This window comes from Polyodon spathula, chromosome 16 (assembly GCF_017654505.1).
Source record: "Polyodon spathula isolate WHYD16114869_AA chromosome 16, ASM1765450v1, whole genome shotgun sequence".
Taxonomy (NCBI): Eukaryota; Metazoa; Chordata; class Actinopteri; order Acipenseriformes; family Polyodontidae; genus Polyodon; species Polyodon spathula.
Window position 1 is genome coordinate 27,959,046 of NC_054549.1, and position 21,584 is coordinate 27,980,629.

General features: G+C 37.4%; 1 protein-coding gene across 4 annotated transcripts in view; it reads right to left on the bottom strand.

The window, feature by feature from the left end:
* The window catches only part of LOC121329154 (plexin-A1-like), a 199,184-nt gene that overhangs the window by 63,930 nt on the left and 113,670 nt on the right, over nucleotides 1-21,584 (bottom strand). For all 4 annotated transcript variants that reach the window (XM_041274549.1, XM_041274550.1, XM_041274552.1 and 1 more), the window contains one exon: nucleotides 11,142-11,256. In XM_041274549.1, coding sequence (XP_041130483.1) covers nucleotides 11,142-11,256 — 115 coding nt within the window. The remainder of the gene's footprint in view (nucleotides 1-11,141; nucleotides 11,257-21,584) is intronic.

The window sequence follows — 21,584 nt, forward strand, 5'->3', positions numbered from 1 at the left end:
ACATACTCCTACCCCCACTCAAATGATATAGTGCAGGGGTTTACAAATACAGTCCTTTAGGGTTGGAGCGCTGCAGGTTTTATACAGTGCCTATAAGTATTCACCCCTCCTTTTCACAGTTTGATGTGTTACAACCTGAAATCTTGATGCATTTAATCCAATTGTGTACACTGATTTACTCTGCTATATAATCAGTTTCATATTGCAGTGCATGATGATGACGACAGGTGTCAACATTTAAAGCCTGCATCTGTGAATTGCCAACCATATTGAAACAATATTTTACCAGGGAATTCCTCTCAGGTTTACTTTCAAAACAGACATTTCCCGTGCGTGCATTTCAGGACTGAAGATTTGTTTAACTCTAGACTCGAGGTAGTGTTTTGGGAATGCTCCAGTCGTTTTTTGGCAACGGCAAAACTTCCAGTAAACTATTAGTCAGCACTCTTAGTCTCTTGATTGGTACCCTGGGGAATTTCCACGTCAATTCCCAATAATTACAAGAAACATTGACAAAGATTTACTTATTACTAAAATTTAACTAAATCCCCTGTGGTAGTGTTGGGTGTTACATCCAAGATAAGAATGTATTGTTTACTACGAAAGAAGGAATCCAAGAAATTCATACAAATCTGAGAACACACACAAAGCAAGCATAACTTTCTTTCAAATGCTCTGGAGAGAACGGAATCTGAAAACGCTGTTGGAAATTAGTGATGGATCCCCATCACAGCTGGAGAAGCATGGCAACTGACCCCCAGCATCCCTTTGGATGTCTGATGAAAACTAACTAAACTGGAAACACTTGGGTTGTCAAAAGGCTGTCCAGATCTCCCAAAACTGGATTGAGCCTAGAAGCCAAAAACCCAGCCAAGAAGCTGAAATATCACCAAACTGAACACAGTTCACCTCCTGATGTGCACAATTCTATAATATAACAAGGTGTTTTACTCCCCCTATTCAAATATTTGAATATTTTAAATGTATTCCAGCAAACAAAAAATGTCTGTATTGATTCATACAATGTAATTTATGTGATTGAATCAAAAATATCTCTTGCAAAGGAAACCAATGCGCAAATTACATCAAACAAATGTGCTGTACTGAAGAGTGTGTCTCTCCCTCGCTAGCTCAGTTTATGGGGTACCAGGTTTTACTGGTATATAGCATGTATTCTACTTTTAGTTTTCCAGTTCATTCAAAATTAAAGATGATTTTAATATTTGTTTAAAACGTTGAAGGACTCTTCATAAATGAAAAGACATGTTCTTCCTAGAATCAAGCATTTACAGTGAAAGCCAAAAGGAAACAGCCACCACAGGGACTGAGCAACTGAAGCTTCTTAAGATAGGGGGTTACTTACTCACAGTGCTTCTGTTTGAGAAAATCTCTTCCATGGCTTACTGACTGGTACCAGGTGACAACTTCTAGTACTAATGCAGGCATTATTATACTTACTTATTTACTGTACTAAACAGTCCTATCTTTATAGCTGGCACTTAATCACATGAAACCTAGCCTAGAAAATGTACATAGACCCAGTTTTGCATTACATAGGGGGAAGCAGGTGGCATGTCACTGCAGTTACAATCTTTGAGGAATATTAAATATAAACAAAATCCTTAACAAGGTTTCTAGAATAAAAAGTACACTAGAAGACTCCAATGGATTATATTTACAGAAAAACTGAGCAGTATTGTTGGATAGGCTTAAAAGAATGTTATGTTTGATAATATATTAAATATCCGGGATAAGTAAAATGCATATGATTCATATTCTCCTAAGAAACAGATGAACAAAAGTAAAAATGTGATGGGCTAGATATACAGTATGTGACAGGTAGGCAGATTAATGGTGATTGATTGATGTACAGATAACCAATACAGCTGATTGATACAGGACATGTTAATTAAAGACCTATCAAACAGTGAGGATAGAATGAATGAGGAATGAAACAAAAAACAAAAATAAATAGAAATTGACAGACAGATTAAGTTCATGAATGCAGAATTGCTCTCTTCTAGTTACAATCTATTGTGCTTCACAAAGGGATGGGAGGGGACACACAATGACATTACTTATTTACCAGAAGCCCAGACTGAGAAATGCAGGGGGCCAAGCTTCAAATAGTGAACATTTCATAAGAACAATCTTTTCTATTGCTTCATCATAACTACCAAACTATGGAACAGCAGCAGCTCAGCAGTGTGGCAACAAGCAAGGAAACACCAGTGCCACAGAACTGTGACAAGGGAGTGAAAATTTGACTGCTGCTACATGTATTTTAAATCAGTCTGGCATGTATCTACCTTCACTATTATCATAACAATCAAAACATCTGTAAATTGATGTGCCTGTAGCACCTAGAAATGTGATAGATAAGATTAAGGCCCACAATAAAGTCAAAGTACAGATTTTTTGGGGGGCAGTAGGTAATACATAGAGGGAAGGCAGGTAACAGTATATACCCCTATCTGCTTTAATATCAGTTGTACAGGCAAAAATATTCAGTATAAAACATAATTTGGTTTGAATAAATTATTCTTTCTCTGCAAGTCAGGTAAAAGGATACCACAGAGTGATGCAAGCCGGTTTTAAGGAGGGAAATGAGCAAAGGAACTCCTCCTGAATGCACAGCAGAAGAATAAACTAAGGAAAAAAATAAACCAAGAGAGACCAGAAATTGATCTGCAACAAAGCATTATGACAATGCACTTAGTGAATCCACACCAACCATGCACACACACACACACACACGCACTCCTTGAAAGGCAAGCAAACGTATTTAATGATTGCAGCCAGCCATGGTAGCAGCTGACAAAAATTCAGCTGGCCGTCCATCTTAAAGTCAAAGGCCAGGACGTATCGAGACACTACCAGCTGTTTCCTGTGGTAGTCTGGGATCAACAGGTCTGCCAGGATGAAGTGCACCCCTGAAAGGAGGACTGCACACCTGCATGAATGTCAAAGTGAAGATTTCAACACTAACAGCTTCTGATAGAATCAGAGCAGTCTCTCAAACCACCTGCAACTTAACCACCTTTGTTTCTATAAGGATATATCCCAGTAGCTGTGCCATAATTCCTGCAAGTCTTTCAATAAGTCTGCATTATTCCAGAAACTATTTTTAATATTACTTTCCAAAGTGTGTGTGTGTGTGTATATATATATATATATATATATATATATATATATATATATATATATATATATATACACACACACACACACACACACAAATACCTGTCACTTACTCGTACATTTTGTCTGTTGAAAGATTCTTCAAAAAAATCTGAACACTAACATGGCCAGATTTAAATGGCGAAGATGATTACTATGTCTTTAACTGCACTATTTCTTTAACTGTACTGGACAGCCCTCTTTATTTGGAAGGTGCCTTCATTAAGGCATTCTTTTACAACAGGGACAACAGTTCTCAATATGGAAGGATTAGTAATTATTTCTATTCACAGAGAGTCAATGTTTTCATGAAGATCACATTCTAGTATCCTATTTACCTCTACTGATGATATCCTGAAAAAATACATCTTAATCCATGTCTTAACTGTGGTCAACTCCCCCAACCCCCACAGCTGTCAACCAGCCTGAATGTCCCCAATTAAACAAAATACAGAACAATGCTTCTAATATGAATTATGAGAGAATAAATTGGTTCTGTCATGAAAACAGCAACAACTAAAAGGGTCCCACTGCCCTAACCAAAGCTGACTTTAAAACAATAAAAAACAAAAAAAAAAAAAAAAAAAAAACACACATTGTTTGGCTCTCAGGAGAAAAAAAAAAAAAACAAATTCCCAGCTTAGCACTTAGCCAGGAGAAATGAACAATAGCAAACATTAATTTGCTTTAACTTGTGCTTGTCTTCTGAATAATCAGATTGTTTTTTTTTGCACAATTAAGGCTTTTATTAGTTTCCCCCTTTGGGGGTGAATTTACCGGTTGTTTTCGTTATCGTGAGAGAGCTAGCAGCAGGTTGGGAAGAGAGGTTTCTAAGCGTCAGTGCACGCGAGCAGAACAATATTCAATGCTAAAATACATTCAATAGGAAGGTAGTCAGGCAAATGGAAACATAAAATGTCAATCCCTATACCAAAAGGTGTATAAACATTACATAATCCATTGGTGCATTTAACAAAGGTATAGTTTCCCATATTGTTTTACGCGTTATATTTTTTTCATATATCAGAGGCATAACACAAAATGCCATTTCACTTCTGAACTGCTTACGAAGTCAGACTGAACTTGAGAGTGTATAGCAACCTACTGATGCAAGGAGTAGCAGGCCTATTATAGGAAGCTTGAGCCCCTAAAGATAAAAGATAAATGTTGAACAATGTTAGTTGTCTATAAAATACTTTACAATAGAGCTGGAGTTTAGCATGTGCAAAGTTTGACATTTAAGAACATTGAAAAACCTTGTTGAAATGTGTGTCATTGAAATTAGGCTTACTTAGTACATATAGAGGCTAAGGCTTTTATTAAAATAGTAAGTAGAATCTTAAAAGGAACTAAAATTTAGTGCAGATGTGATTGTCTTGAAAGAATCACTTATGCTTAATGTATACAAAAATTAACACACCAAATACTCTTTAAATAACCCTTGAAACAGAAGTAAAAGACAAAACAAGACATGAACAAATATTTAATGATTCATGCTTGAGCGTTACAACCTTTGACATGTCACATGTACTTTGTTTGGAGAACCGCAGATGTAGTCTTTATTTATATCTGCTTCTTGCATTCCAATGGGTAACAGCTGCCAGTACAGTAAAGCACACAGGGAAGGAGGAATCTTTGGAATGATCATATTTCTACCTTTTTACTGATAATAAAGTCATTTAAACACTGCGTAAATGGAAAAGAACTTGCCTCGCAACAAAAACACACCATTTCAGGCAAATTCATCACAGTTCAGATTATAGTTTGTAAGATATAACATGGTGATCCAATTCCAAAGCAGATGTCACATAGCTTGAGACACTTAGCAATCACTAATTGTTACACGTATACCACATGTGTGGATGCAAATCATGGCTTGTTCCTAGTGTTGGAAACCTCCCAAGAGTCACGAACATGGACAATCGCAGATTATTACAAATAAAAATAAATCAATTACTGATTCCCTGGCCTTGACCAACTCTGCACGAAACAACTTTTGGACATCATCAACCCATCCAGTTTATGTGCCAGCAATATAAATAACTATCTTCATTTAACAATTAACAAGAACATTTTTATAACAACAACAACAACAACAGGCAGGATTGGCTTTTTGCCAGAAATAAAACAGGGCCACAAGTCTTTCATGCAGCAGCTGAATAATCATCTCTCACAAAGCAAAGGTTGAATGATAAAAAGAAACAACTTAATAAACATTAAACCAAACACTGAAGGACTCAATTTAAATTATGTTGAACATTTTACCATAAATGGCCTTAAAACCATCCTGGACAAACGGAGTATACTGATTGGCTGAATTGTTTTAGTACAAGTGCACAGCTCTGGATTTCACAAGCCTCATCACAATAATATTTCATAGTCCATTTTATAAGAAAAACACTGAAGGCATTCGGCTGCACACAAATTGTGGGTTGACCCACTACAACCACACATCTTAGGTGTATTTTTTATATCAGACAGTTTTTTTTATAGTCAAAGTTGGCAAGGTCTGAGGCAATCCTAAATCGGTGTGCCATTTGAGTAATATCAGACAAAGACAAGCTCTGTTTCATAAAGAAAAGTCTTTTTGAACTCTGCAGGAGTAAGACAAACTGCAGTATTAGGAATTTTCTCTTTATCACTTAAGTTTACATATTGTGCATTCCTACAGGGTTGCTAGAATTAAAAATGATTTCCCATAAGAGGAGTTGGAATTTAAACTATTTCCCATAACCAGGGGGTTGCTAGAATTTAAACATATTTCCCATAACCAGAACATCAATGGCGTTCTGGTTAACACATACGATTGTGTGAAACAGAAATCCTCTGTACTGTGCTGTGGATCGTCTGCCATTCTCATCCAGAACAGGCGCTCGTTATTGGAGATGGACGTCCATCTGGCTGGGCAGACGGGCGTGAATATTTATACACAGATCTAAACATAAAGGGGGCTGGAGAGGTCAGCCTTTAAAAGGCAATGTTGGTGGTTGCTTTTTAAAATTATCCTCCGCAGGTTAGGGCTTAAAATTAATTTTAAAAATCCATGTATACATATTTATACAAAGAAATCAAATATTTAGCTCAACCAGTGGCTAAAATGTCCTCTTATTCATTTTGTATAAACTTGCCATATGTATTCCTGCAGTTTTGGCCTCCCAGCTTCTGTACATAATTAGAAATAGCAACACATGAAGGACACTTATCTATAAACTGCAAGTCCTTTGGCAGTATGTTCATTGGGAAGTCATTTCAGGAATAACTGAATTAAAGACTTGATTTAAATAGAGATTGGCATCCTAAATCATACTGCCGAGCTTTTTAATAAGTGGCCTGCCGTCACTTCCATTCTTTTTAAATAAAGGAGGGAGACTGGCTAGTTGAACTTTGGGCCAGCTTGAAATGTAAGCAATCAAAACTTGTGACCCCTATTTGAAACAGCTAGCCCAACAGCATCTTTATTTTTCTGAAATGTCAGAATGAAGTGGCAGCATGGTTTTAACAAAGTTAAAATAAGCTAGAATTCAATTGCAAAATTTCTATAGGCAGCATGGTGGTGCGATATCCAGTTGATGACTTTTGTAAACTGCAAAAATGCATAACAAAATCTTTAGCTTTAACTTAAGAGCGTATGCAGTTAATTGAATGCAGTGATTACATTTGCAATGTTGATCCCAGTCTTAAATGAGTTTAACAGAGATGCAGATTATTATATTTAAGATTCATTTCGTCAGACTTCAAATGTTATAAGGACAATAGGGCAGAAAGTAGACACGCATATATCCACTGAATTGTGAAAAATACAGCTGTCCAAAGGGAAGTAAAAGCACACTCATATTGCCGAATCTAATACTTCAAGAGTAGAAGCAGTGTGTGTAAAAACAAATGTGCTTTTCTTTAACAATAGCTCTGAAATACAGCCTACAGCGCCTCACTTAAAATTATAATATTACACAGCCTGTCTGTTGCTAAAAATCTTTTCCATCTTGAAGGTTTATAATGAGCTCAAGAATAAATTAATTATAGCCTCATGAGCCAGACAGAGTTTTAAAAGTGAAAATGTGGTTGTCTGCAAAACTGCAAGTCACATGTCTTTAATATACAGATTAATATGTATTTAAAAGAGCCCTCCATACTGTCTGCAGCTCTTGTTTAATTACCAGAGGGAAGGCAACCAAGATATCTGTGGTTTTGACTTTCTTGTCATTTCAATCCATTGTCTAATTAATAATAATAAAAAGAAAATGATTGTTTTTATCTACAGCTCACTGTTTTATTATCTTTAAAACAGAAAGGAGCTGTAATGGTTATTAATTCGACATTGAAAACATTAAATGATGGCAACTGAGTGCGTGTGGGTGGGTGTAATTTTTGGTCCTGGTTAGAACTCCAACAAGAGAATCAAGTCTTCTGATCTCGTTCGAGCAAATAAAGTGCTTCAGGGAGATATTGAAGGGTCTTATCTGGTTAACACGGACAAATTGAAAGAGAACATCCTCGCTGTAGTCACTTTTGCAGTCACTTTGGTGTGAATCAAAATGTGTGCCAATGCCAACACCATTGTCCAATTCTGGTAGAATCAAGTTGCCAGTCAAAATTCATATTTTAGCTTTCTTCTACCAATACAGTCCTTTATCAGTTAACAGTACTGGAATAAGGCAGTCATTGCTGGCTGGGAGAACTGAGCAGCTGCCCTGTTAGAAGTCTGGAAAAAAGGGGGGCTTGCATTAGCTGTCTCAATAACTAAACCCAACAGCTGGGCAGGTAGGTCCCAGAGATGGCAAGAGATAAATCAGAGGTGTCTGGGGTGTGTGCGGTTGGCTGGGTAATTTTAAGAATGTAAGACAATATAGTATTAATGTTTTTGTGATGATGCATTATCTTTTTGACATGTTACATTACTTTTGTCAGTAAGCCTCTTTAAATGACTTTGGCTTTCTGCGTGCTAACGTCTAAGGGGTGCACTTGAAGAACACAAGTCCCTTGATGACAGATTAGCTGGAGTACAGTGGGTGTCTGATTAAAGACACGGGCCATTTGTATTTTCTTTTTTAATGGACACAGTAAAAGGCTTTGACAAATCAGTACAGGGGTGACAAGATGCGAGTATACCTCTTAGCCAGGCATAGATTTAACCAAACAAAAAACAGTACAAAGCTTAAATGTCATCAGGTTTTGGCTAAAGACAGTAATTATGCCAATCATAAGATGGCTGATACAGTTTCAAGCTATATAAGTGCAACTGTCCCAGAATCCATCTTTGTTTCCCCAGTGAGAGGCAAATAAAGAGCAGAATTATTGAAGGTTTTACATATTGTTCTACCAGTATCTTAACAAATGGTAAAAATGTCAAGCACTCATTCACTGTTTGAGACAATAACAAATGCACACCATTTCAATGCCAAGTTGTTTTGTATTAAATAGTAGAATTCAAAGCAGAAGTATTTAATGACGGATGTTAATGACCTCATGGCCTTGATCAAAATGGGAAAGTAAATGCCAGTATTCACTTGACTAATCTCCCGCAGTAACCAATACCTAATCTATATTGGTATTTTCAGATATTCCTAGGCAGGGGGGGTTATTTACAAAAGCTCTACAAAGCAGATCCTTAACATCAGCTTTGACAGATCTTTGGTGCTGTGAGAATGTACTGTATACATCTGTTATCTGTTCATGCAGTTTCCAAGGTAAAAAAAAAAAAAAGGTGTTGAAGAATGATGTTGTAGTCCTCCCTCTCGGCCAAATCTTGTCTAGATGTGGCCGTTCCTTAAAATCGCTCCTTATATTGTTATCTCTCCCAGGACACCCTGTAAAACCCTCAAATAAAAAAACAGGCATATCTTCTTTATCCCTTAAAACCAACAAGACAATTTGAAAAGAAATTGCTTTACTGCAGGAAATGTAGGATTACTGCTGTGGGGGTGCCGTTTGGCTGATCAAGTTTAACAAGTCTATTGCTACTGTGGCTGTTTGCAGAGTCTATATTGCCAATGAAGATTGAGTTTGTGCGCCAAATTGTCTGATGCAAATGTTGGAAAATAAGATCAGTGGAGGTGGGATGGAGGTTTACAACTGCTTGGCAGGAAAAGGGGTTGATCCTCCAAGTTACTGTCTGACAAATGACAGTTTGCCAAACTCTGGGGCTCTGTGGATTTGTATTCGACATGCACATCAGCCCCCCCTCCCCCCCAAAAGATAATACCCAGGAAGACTGACTGCCTTGTTTTTTGATTTTTTTTCCCCCTTCTATATATTTATAGGATTTGTTAAATATGTCAATTTCTGGTGTGTGGTGAGTCAATTCACAACTTCCAGAATTTTGGTAACCCTCCCAATTCCTGGTTGATGTGTCCATGTCTATTGACTTTCAGTTATGGGGTTAGACTAGATCAGGGGTTCTCAAATCCGATCTTGGGGACCCCCTGTGTCTGATGGTTTTCATTCAAACTGAGCTCTGAGTCACTTAACTAAACCCTTAATTAAACTAATAATTTGCTTAATTAGACCTTTTAAATTGTTTTCAGCTCTTAAACAGTTGCAGAGTTCAAGTTACTATGTTACTAGTTTCAATGTTATAGGTTGAAATCTGCAACTGTTAGAGAGACATGAAAAAGGCTCCATATTTGTTAAATGCATGGCATACCTGTGTATTAAACCATGCAGCAAGAAACCCAGGAAGTGTAAAGATAATTCAATTTGGTTTCCACTGGGGTGCATGAACAAGTGGAAATACCATTCATTTTTTACAAATATGAAAATGAGGTACACAAACATTATTTGATTTATGCAAGTACATACAACTGCAATTTTATGTTCATACAAAAGGGATACAGCTATTGCTTTGGTCAAAAGGCTAGGGAAAGATGATATACTGAGTATTGTGGTCCTGTATTACATCACTTTCCACAATTTCTCTCTCGTGATGTGTCAAGAAAAGTCTAGCTTGCTGGCTGGTTCAACTTTTAGACCAGGTACCATCTGTGCCAATGACTGCAAAAGCTTCTGCAATAATTTTGTACTCTCTTGGTTTCAAGGTGTGTAACCTCCACACAGCAGGGAGAGTAACAACCTAACCAGGGCCGAAGATGATCAGAATCACAACCTCTAATCCCAGCCTGGTGTGCGGAGGTAGGGGGAGTCAGGACAAAGCAACCTATTCATACAGAAGGTCAGCACTCCAGCTTATTAGCACAGTAAGCAGCTGTGCCAAAACAGTCATTTTATATAAGCTAGTAAGCAGAGTGTATTCGTATATGGCTTTACATAATTTCTTCGGAGAAAACATTCACTTGGAGGAGGTCGACTTTATGGATACGAAAGATCAATGAATGCAGTCATCCAATTCAGAAATCAGCACAGGGAAAGAACAAAGCTGTGCTACACAAATGCATAATTGATTCGCAGAGCGGTGCCTTTGAGAAGCAGTTGCAGGAATAGTGATTAATTCACTCCCCACACATGTTGTTATGTATAGTATGAAGATAGTGCAGACAGGTTTGAAAAATATGGGGTTATATTCACTTTTGATTCCCCCCCACCCACCCCCACCCTGAGTGCTGCTGAGCGTTAAACAGTTTTCCAGCAATTAATAATTCCTGCATTTCAAGAGAAGATTTGCAACAGTAAAAGCTGTGGCAGCTGGCTATGTTAATCCTTGTAATTTGTTCTCTGAAGCAAGAAGTTATAGATGGAGTCTAGGCTCAAGCAAGAAGATACAAGTTAACACTGACTTATAACTGGATGACGTGGGTTACAGTTGGGTGGAAGGAGAAGGGGTAACCTCGTAAGCAATTAAAAAGGAATAAACCTTGTCTTCTTAAGAGGAGGTCAATCAAAATAAATCTGAAAAGGTCTACACACAAACTTACCACACCCATTTAATATAGACTTGGTGACGATGTGTCTGTGTGCCTACTGGAAAGTGAAAACAGTAAGTCACCAAGTGAACTGCTGTTCCTTACCTCGGACACATTGACACGACCCTCTTGGAATGAACAGTCTGCTGCATTCTGGGTACACATGTGACGGTACTTGCACCAGTGGCAGGGGAAGGATCCATTAACACAAGATAGGCAACTGAAAGATATAAAAAAATAAGGGAGATGTTAGAAAGAAAAAAGAGACTTAAACAACTGATCCCCCCCCCAAAAAAAAAAATTGTGCTGCTCAAACCTCATGATTTTGAAACACAAAATTATGAAGAGGCTATTTAGAATTTAGCAAACTCTTTAATGAATGAATGAATGAATGAACAAACTTCTTAACTTTTTTCACTACTGCTCTGCTACACATTATTAGCACTCAGATTTAGTGACAGTGTCCATGGAAGTGTTTATTGCACTCTCCACTTGCATTCAGTTAATGTGTACAGACATAGGGACTGGAAAGTCTATTTAATTTATGAGTTTACAGTTAGTTCTACATCATTTGGAAGCCTTTGGCCCTGTGTGTACCTGGGAAGCAGTTGCTCAGTGACTGTCGATGACTGCACTTCAATATAAGACTTAGAGCAGGCGGCATAAACAATGGGAGCAGGGGGTCTCGGGGCCAGAGAATCTAAAACCACTGGGAAGATTACAGCTCCGGCAATCTCCTGACAGAGCTGTACAATACCTGCAGCCACAGAGCAAAGCCAGGCGCATTTTATTTTCTTGCTGCCTTGTCTGACAACCAGACACAGTGAGTATATCAGCGGGTGCACTAGAGAAATAGTCATGACTGTATGCAAACAAGACTGTATGCAAAACGTGTTAGCAATAAAAACACAAGTGTGAGCAAATCACAATATCCCCCGAATCCTCTTGCATTTAGTGAAAAAAGCTACTGGCCATTAAAGTGTACCATGGGAAACCTTCTCTGGTCCCCCTGTCCAAATTTGAACTATGTGTGTGTGTGTGTGTGTGTGTGTGTGTGTGTGTGTGTGTGTGTGTGTGTGTGTGTGTGTGTGTGTGTGTATATATATATATATATATATATATATATATATATATATATATATATATTCGCTATACAAAAGCATTCAAGGTACAAAGGAAGTGACTGAGGATTCATTTCAAGCCAACTGACTGGACCTGTCAGCATAGCCAGAGTACATGTTCATTTGCCAAACAGGCGGCATCAAATCAGGGGGAAACAATATTAAGTGGCAGGAGGTGTCAAAGCCACAAAAATAAAGAAAAAAAACTACCGTAGATGTAGGAAGAAGGGGATGATCAAACGCTCCATAAGTTTTCCCTGTAGTGAAATGACACCTTCAGACAGCAAGGTTCATCACGAATGGGAATGAGCTTTTATGGGGACCGCTTGTGTTAATTCACTATAGCTGGCATTGTTGATGGGTGATATTGAATGCTGAGTTGTAATGACTCAAGTCAATTTTTCCTGACTCAACTCGAGTCATTGCCATCAAATGACTTGACGACTCGAGTACCTGTAAGCAAAGGCTTGGCTCGACTACCTGATCAAAAGACGCGACTCGTGCAAAAAAGTCTTTACCTGACTCGATCATTGTCTTTATAATAAAATCAATAACAAACTTTATTTCATTTTCAATACATGCAGCCAGGGCTGGATTAGCACAGGGGCTTTAGGGGCTGCAGCCAAGGGCCTCAAGATTTTGAGGGGCCTTAAAAATATATATAATTTAAAATATAACAGCTAAAAAACTGAATACGTAGTGTGTGACTGTATGGATCGGAACAGGTCTGTTTAATCAAGTCGTATTGTGTTGGAGGAGCAGGGCCTGCCTGATCAAATGACTTGACCTGCCAACAAGTCATGTTCCACTTTTATCAAGTGTGCTGTGGCGCGAACGTGACGCAGATCAGAACCTGTAAATGTCTGACAAAGCAGCACCTAGGAAGTATGAGAGAAACGCTAAAAATTAGAAACACGACAAATGTAATTGCGAGGAAGATATGTGCAACAAAACACCAACGCTGACGGACTATTTTAATACCAACAAATGCATGTGAAGGTACCAGACCTTCGGAAATTACATTGGAGAGAAATCAACAGGAGGAAACTACCTAGGTTTATATGGATTACAGTGGGGCAATCTCCATGGAAAAACTAAAATTTCTCATTTTTACCTTTTTCTCACTCTATTTTGGTACTAGGTTCAGGTTGTGTGTGTTTCCATGTAGTTTTCTTTTAGACTGAGCAAATAAAATAAACAAAATAAACAAATTCATATTAAAATACCGGAGGCAGTATGGTCTGTCCTTGAGTTCCAGTTTGACAACTTACTGATATCTTACAATTTTTAGGTTGTCTTAAAACACAGCCTGCCTCATTTGGTCCCTGTTATACATGTACATATTCACAAGAGACAAGGACAACACATTTCCAGATAACTTGCCATTATGACAATAGAGTCTGCAATTTAAACTGCCACTAACTAACTCTGTGGCCAAGGCTCATTTTCAAAACTGGCGCTAATGCAAACATAGAATCAAGTAAAATATGGATCAGCTAAGACTGAATAATTTGACATTAATGTTATTCGAGTGTGGTGGTAGTAAAACAATAAAGGGAATATGAATATGCAGAGGGGTCCCCAAAAAGAGAACAGCCCCAGGACCCCATTAAACTGAATCCGGCCCTGCATGCAGCCCCTCTCTAACACATCTTACCATTTTACACATAAACAGGTTCCTGCCATGGTTGTTAAGACCATTGCTAAGGGAATAGAAAACACCTTTCCAGCCTATAACACCATTCTATGATCGTAACTTCACAAGCAACAGGGAGTAACATCAAAATGTGTAGGAGGGAAGCAAAGACAGATTTCTGATCACAGCAAATCCTGAGGAAAATAGTGATTTTTGAGTTTTGACACAGACACATAAAAAACAAAACAACTACAACATTGAGAGTACACAAAGTACCTGCGGTGGCGGAATTCACTTTTAATAACTATACAGTCGATCGGGAGAGCACTCTAAAGCGACAATATGTATCAACTGCATTCAAAACATAGTACTGGTAACTCTGCCACTAATTTATACTGGTAGGTTTTTTGTTTTTTTCAACGGCTAAAATGAAAATCTGAATTAATTAACCTCAGGCACAATGCAACAGTGGTATATGTCCAAAATTAGTAGGTAGTCGATATTCAACATTTAAAAAAAATAAATAATAATAATAATGCCAGGGCAAATTAAACAACAAGACAGAAAAAGCACTGCTAAGCAGTTATTTTTCAGGTTTTGTTAGCACACAAATAGAAGGTAATGCATGTATGGAAAATGTTTCTAAAGTAAAATTTTGCATAGTAAAAGCTTGAAAAGTAATTTATTTGGAAAGTATTTGGCGCTCACTATTCTGTTTTTAAGGTCATTGCTAATCAGGGTCTGTGAAACTAGAGGTTTACTGTTTAAAGTCTTAAGTAAAGAATAAGGTTTAACACTTTTTTTTTCCCTTTTTCTTTAAGGTCACATCTTATACTTTAACATACATATACATAAAACTTTACCTTAAAGATTTATGTATATGTATAATAAGGTATAAGACATTCCTCATTATATACATAAATATAAATACTGGATAATCTATGCAACAATTACACTTTTGTAACGTGCATAGTTAATAACATAGTTATTGTTCTCCAAAAGCTAAAAATAAATAAATAAAATGAATAAAATCCAGTGGTTTCATACTGCTTTGAACCACAACTGTTGCCCGTCTCATTATATCCTGTAAAACCTGCAGCTACAATATGTAAATAAATCCTGTTCACCTGCGGGACGTATTAACCTCCTTTTTGATCTCCTGCCTGTTACTCAGCAGCAAATGTACATGGCAGACGGCTACTCTAGTCACAAGCATTAATGCCCTGTATCTTTGTAGCAATTTAGGGGAGCGCCCTAATAAAAGCTGAATCTAAAAACAATAATATAGTACAGTAATTGTTATGGCTGTGTATAATGGTATTTAAAATAAGATTCATTTATGCGCCTTTTTATATACTGACCCTTACTCTTGTCCCATCGCAGTTAGATATGCGATGGATTACTGTGCTTTATAACATTCATAGGTTTTAATACATCTTTTTTATTAGTGTAATGAGTGTCTTAATAAAGAGTTTTAACCCCATACACGCTTGTACTGGTGATTCGTTACTGTATTGGGGACATTTTGAATGTCAGGTTATTATATGCATTTATACCACCCATCGCTTAATGCAGGTGAATCACATGAACACAAATGTGCCCATTCAAAGCGGTGGCGACTGTATTTGTGTGTGTATAAATATAAATTATTTTATAGTGTGCATGGGTTTACAAAATGTAGAACAGCCAATACTGTTCCAGAGCGAGTAACGAGGTACACAACACTGTTAATCCCTACTCACTAAGCTCAGGAAGACTTTCCTGTGAGACCATCTACTGCACAACAAATGTGTAAACATGTTTATCTCTAGCATGTTTCCTGGTCCCACTAAGGTATAATGAACAAGCCAGGGACACAGCCCCTTATCTCCACACTGCAGTGAATCAATGGGCCTCTGTGTACTTGATCTCGTAGGCTGGAGGCTCCTGGAGGAATAGCAATATTCCAATGAAGTGTGCAGAAAGGAAGGAGTGTGTAGAAGTTTGCTGGTTGCTGCTTTTTGCCACCAGAGGTGATTAATGATATAGACCTAAAAAAGTACATTATATATATATATATATATATATATATATATATATATATATATATATATATATATATATATATATATATATATAGCTCTGGAAAAAATTAAGAGACCACTGCAAAATTATCAGTTTCTCTGGTTTTACTATTTATAGGTATGTGTTTGGGTAAAATGAACATTTTTGTTTTAGTCTATAAACTACTGACAACATTTCTCCCAAATTCCAAATAAAAATATTGTCATTTAGAGCATTTATTTGCAGAAAATGACAACTGGTCAAAATAACAAAAAAGATGCAGTGTTGTCAGACCTCGAATAATGCAAAGAAACTAAGTTCATATTCATTTTTAAACAACACAATACTAATGTTTTAACTTAGGAAGAGTTCAGAAATCAATATTTGGTGGAATAACCCTGATTTTCAAGCACAGCTTTCATGCGTCTTGGCATGCTCTCCACCAGTCTTTCACATTGATGTTGGGTGACTTTATGTCACTCATGGCGCAAAAATTAAAGCAGCTCGGCTTTGTTTGATGGCTTGTGACCATCCATCTTCCTCTTGATCACATTCCAGAGGTTTTCAATGGGGTTCAGGTCTGGAGATTGGGCTGGCCATGACAGGGTCTTGATCTGATGGTCCTCTATCCACACCTTGATTGACCTGGCTGTGTGGCATGGAGCATTGTCCTCCTGTAAAAACCAATCCTCAGAGTTGGTTTTCCTGGAAGAAAACTTGCTTCCTTCTGCTCAAACAATGTTCCCCAACGCTGAGGATTGGTTTTTCCAGAAGGACAATGCTCCAGTTGTCATTTTCTGCAAATAAATGCTCTAAATGACAATATTTTTATTTGGAATTTGGAAGAAATGTTGTCAGTAGTTTATAGAATAAAACAAATGTTCATTTTACCTAAACACATACCTACAAATAGTAAAATCAGAGAAACTGATAATTTTGCAGTGCTCTCTTAATTTTTCCCAGAGCTCTGTGTGTGTGTGTGTGTGTGTGTGTGTGTGTGTGTGTGTGTGTATATATATATATATATATATATATATATATATATATATATATATATAGATATATTATAGATTATGAATAATACCATCAGTTAAAATATTGTATATTGGATAATTTTAGGTCTATAAAGGATATTTTAACCTGTAAGTTGGGTGCTGTATTTGCATGCAATGGAATGAAATTTTGAATCAGAAGTCTTGATTTGAAAGCCCCAGGTTTAGCAGAAAGTGCTGTACAAGAAACAAAGTCAAGTTGTTCATTGAGTGTTAACTTCAGTTTAAAGAATTTAAATATTCATTTTGAATAGAAAGAGTGTAGTTTTTTAAACAATTCATGTTAACTGGCACAACACTCCTTTGATGCGGAGGGAAAAAATAAGATCTACAGTAGAGGGCTCTATGCAAACACAAAGTAAAACATATTACCATCAACCACACATTACGCATTCTCTAGCTTGTTCTTTCATGTCTTTGTTTGTCCAAGATTTTGTGGTTAAGACCACTTGCGATTCAGTTCTATATCATTTGAATGTGGGTGTCCTATTGGTTTTCTCCACTGAGAAGCTATTCTACAGTCTGAATAAGAGCTTTTTAGTAGATTATAAATTCCATTAATTTAATCTTTTCATATTAAAATGAACATTGTGTGGTGGTAGACAAACTAACCTTTGAATACTATAGTGACATTATTCCCTCACAAATGTAGCGTTTTCGGGTTTCTTTTATTTTTACACTTATTAAAAATGCATTCAGCATTATGCATTTGATTAAGCTTGTTTCAAAGGTAATATATTTGATGTCAAAAAGGAATGCTTGAAATAATTCCGTAAATTGCCTTCTGTGGAAAACCCCCATGAGCAACCTCTTTATTCGGAACTTGGCTGAGAGCTCGCTGCCGTTGCCTAGTAACATAGAGCAGCCCCTGCCAAGGTCAGAGTTCACCTTTCGGCAAACAATGGCAACAAGCACTTGTGCTGACCCGCTGGATTTACAGTAATGATGAACTGAGAAACACAAGTAGCAATTTGCCTGCACTGTAAATGTGGGATTATCTGCCTCTTAGATACACAGCTACAGATCAAAGGCTTAGCTCATTTCATTCTTTATCAAAACTTTTTCCGCAACACATCATTGGCCGTGTCCACAAATTGCTTTGTTTAACAAATTTAGTTTCGTTGGTTCTCACTCAATAAACAGCTAGAGAAAGGCAGGAGAAGTGCAACCCAAGTCATTCACAAGCTGCCATAGATTGTGTTCCTCTATTTGACTGAATAGCTTTCTGAAGTTAGCCTTGCAGCCTGTATCTAGACAGGCAGAACCATCACTATCCATTGGGGGGTGCCACTTACTATGCGGCAAGCAGCCACTAAGTACTGACCCCAATATAGTACTTGCTGCTTGTCATGTCAACTTAACCACTAAACAAATGGTAAAGCACTTTTTTTTTTGTCCAAGTAAACTGCAACACAGGGACAAAAATATGATGGTATAACTTACAGTATTAACATATTAACCGCCTGGAACCATAGCTGGGATTTATTAGAGACTTTTACTGCACCGCAGGAAATCATGTATTCATTGTATGTTACTGCACTTGTTTTATTAGTACTGAGGAAATCTAAGCTGTAGACCAAACTGAAGTCTCACCTCCGCTCCTTCACAAGCCAATGCAGGTTTATAACTCCAAGCTCTTTCAGGGGGCTTGTTACTGTGGCACCAAAGGGTTATACAGAGCCAGCTATTTACAAGGCTAAACTTTGACCCATCCAGAGCTGGGTTGATTTGTGGCACGCTTCAAACAGCTGTCCACGTGGGGGCTCAAAGATACAACCTTCTACAATGCTCGAACCACTGAGCCACCCAACTAAACAGAAGAGGGCACAGTAAAGGTTCTGCACCAACAATGATCTTGATGAATCTTAGAAGCGATATGTCATTTCAAAAGCTGCAAGACTATTTATATATCTATGTGTGGAGCTATGGGTCTGGGTGGTTCTTGGGGTACAATACTGTATTTCAGCCTGAAATAAACTCGCCAAATTTAGCTTCCCCTCTTTTACTGTATGAAATTGCTCTGTTGTGACCCAAAACACCAATTTCTAGAAACCCCCTTCTAACTTCACATGCATAACAATGGAAGCCCCACACCACACATGATTTAAGAGACATCAAAAAGAAAAGGAAATGTTTAATTAAGCTGTTATTAGGGCTGCAAGTGATTCTCTTTAGTTTCCTTGGCTTTCGCTTAATGAGACAGTGGTTAACTTGGCAAAGATATATGTTAATTAGAAGGTTATTACCATGCAAATGTATGCAATTTTTAATAGAAGAAAAAAAAAGGGGGGGGGGGGCAGATAGCTTCTTGATTCCGGTACATCTGGAGAAAAATAAATCTGAGCTCTGAAGATAAAAGGGATGAGATGTCAGAGACTATGGAGTTGCAGAACATATCTTGGTAGTAGACAAGTATATGGGAGCTGTGAGGTCCATCACAATTACTCAAGCACTTCCACAACAGATAAGACTCATGTGAACCAATAAAATTGGAGATGTGGGTTAATATAAACTATAACCAAGACACAATATTTGGTCACTCCACTATAAGAGTGCAAGAAAGAAGAGAATTTAACTTGTTATAACAGCCACGCAAGTGGGACGTTTATTCATTGTTTATTGTGGAGTCGTGACCTCAACATTCAGTAAACACTATTCAGTCCTGCGCCTCTCTTGAGCACAAACTACCAATTGTCCTAGATTGTCAGGTTTAGTGGAGTAGTAGATTAGTGGAGTACATAACATTCATGTTTCTATAACTTAGGAGGCTGTGTGGTCCAGTGGTTAAAGAAACAGGCTTATAACCAGGAGGTCCCTGGTTCAAAGACCAGCTTAGCCACTGACTCACTGTGTGACCTTAAGCAAGTCATTTAAACTCCTTGTGCGCTGTCTTTCGGGTGATACATTCTTATAAGTGACTCCGCAACTGATGCATAGTTCACACACCCGAGTCTTGTATCTTGTAAAGCGCTTTGTGATGGTGGTTCACTATGAAAGGCACTATATAACAATAATAATAACTGATTCTCGTATGTCTTAATTGACAAACTACTAATGGTATTACTGATTATCAGAGGGCCCAATGCAGAATGCCATTTGGAGATAACCTGTGGTTGGTTGTTTAAACCAGTCTCATTTGGCTGGGTTATTCAATGACAGTGTTAAAGCATCACTTAACATTTAACAAGCATGCTTTGAGCAATGAAATATTCTAAATTGAACACAGAATATTTCCAGGGAAAGGCCAGCCAACACAATTACAACCAGCATGGTGAATATCGGCAGGCTCAAATCACAACAAAAGGCTGATTCATACAGAAAACTATTAGAATGATGAAACGGCCAGGGTGGGAGGGAAGCTGCATACATTATCCTCGATAATACACAACACAATGCTCTTTTAATGAGGTCTGTACATGTGTTTGTGTGTGTGTGTGAATACGTAACTGTGGTCTTGTATCACAGTTACAAGTTAGTTGCAAGTTAGATTTTTCGGTTTAATGGTCTCAATCAGAAAGCTCTCGTCAGGATCTAAGCAAGAAATATCCTGTAATGGCAGACTACACTTTTTATTTTGAGCGCTGAGCACACACATGGCTAATTTCCATATTAAAATAGCAGTGGGCTGGTTACTGCAGTCAGTGTGCTAAAATAAATAAATCAATAAAATGATTATAATGTGTAGAATTTACTAGGTACGTTTATTTTGTGGAGTTTAAATGTTTAGTGCTAGTAGTTTAAATTGTAAATAACCGTATTATTGAGTTGATCTGGCAGCTGGGCCACCCTAGACTATCACTCATTTGTTCTGCTCTGTTGTTGGACCAACATGACTTGTCTACTTGCAGTGATTGTGTGTGTGTTTTTTTTTTCATTATTAATTAGTTAAAAAAAACTCCTTTGTCATAAGTGCATTAACCTATGCCTCCACACCAGTAATTATTAATAAAAGCAAAAGTGGAATAAAAAATAAATAAATAAATCCATGAATCCTGGGATTGGAAAAAATGTCCGGAATTGCATTCCCTACTCCAGACCTATTGAGTGTGTTCATATTGAAACAGCAAGATCTCACTAAACAGCACACTATTCAGCAAGGTCAGCACACACCAAAGCCCACAGCAGAGTGCAATTGTACAACAAAGCCCTGCGAAAACGCGTAACATTCAGACATACAATGTACCACATATAGCAGTTTACATTGTCACAACTGTTCAAAGATAAAATTTGAAAAAAAAAAAAAAAAAAAAAAAAAAAACTATATTTGTAACTTAAAAAAAAAAAATCTGTTTTCTCGCTACACCTGCATTTGTTGAAAGCAATGCATGTCTTTTGTTAAGAGTTGCTTTTTGACTTTGTTTTAAATTGGAAAACCTTACTTTTGTTTTTCAGAAGCACAATGTTTTTTGGACTTAGGTTCTGTCCACACTATGCCTTTAAACCGTATTAGTAGAACCACATTTAAACCGGCTTAAAAGTGCTAAATACAGTTAGCATCCAGCCTATGCAACGTTTATTCTCGAGTCCGGTTCTAAATTAGATCGCATCAGCTAGGGCGGTTTATCAGAAGTGTGGAAGCTGTAATAGCAAACTACATTTTTTGTGGATCCTCCAATATCCCAAGATGCTTTGTGATATGGTTTGGCTAAATACTCAGAACAGGCGCCTGAAGGACTTGCTGTCAGTATACATTACG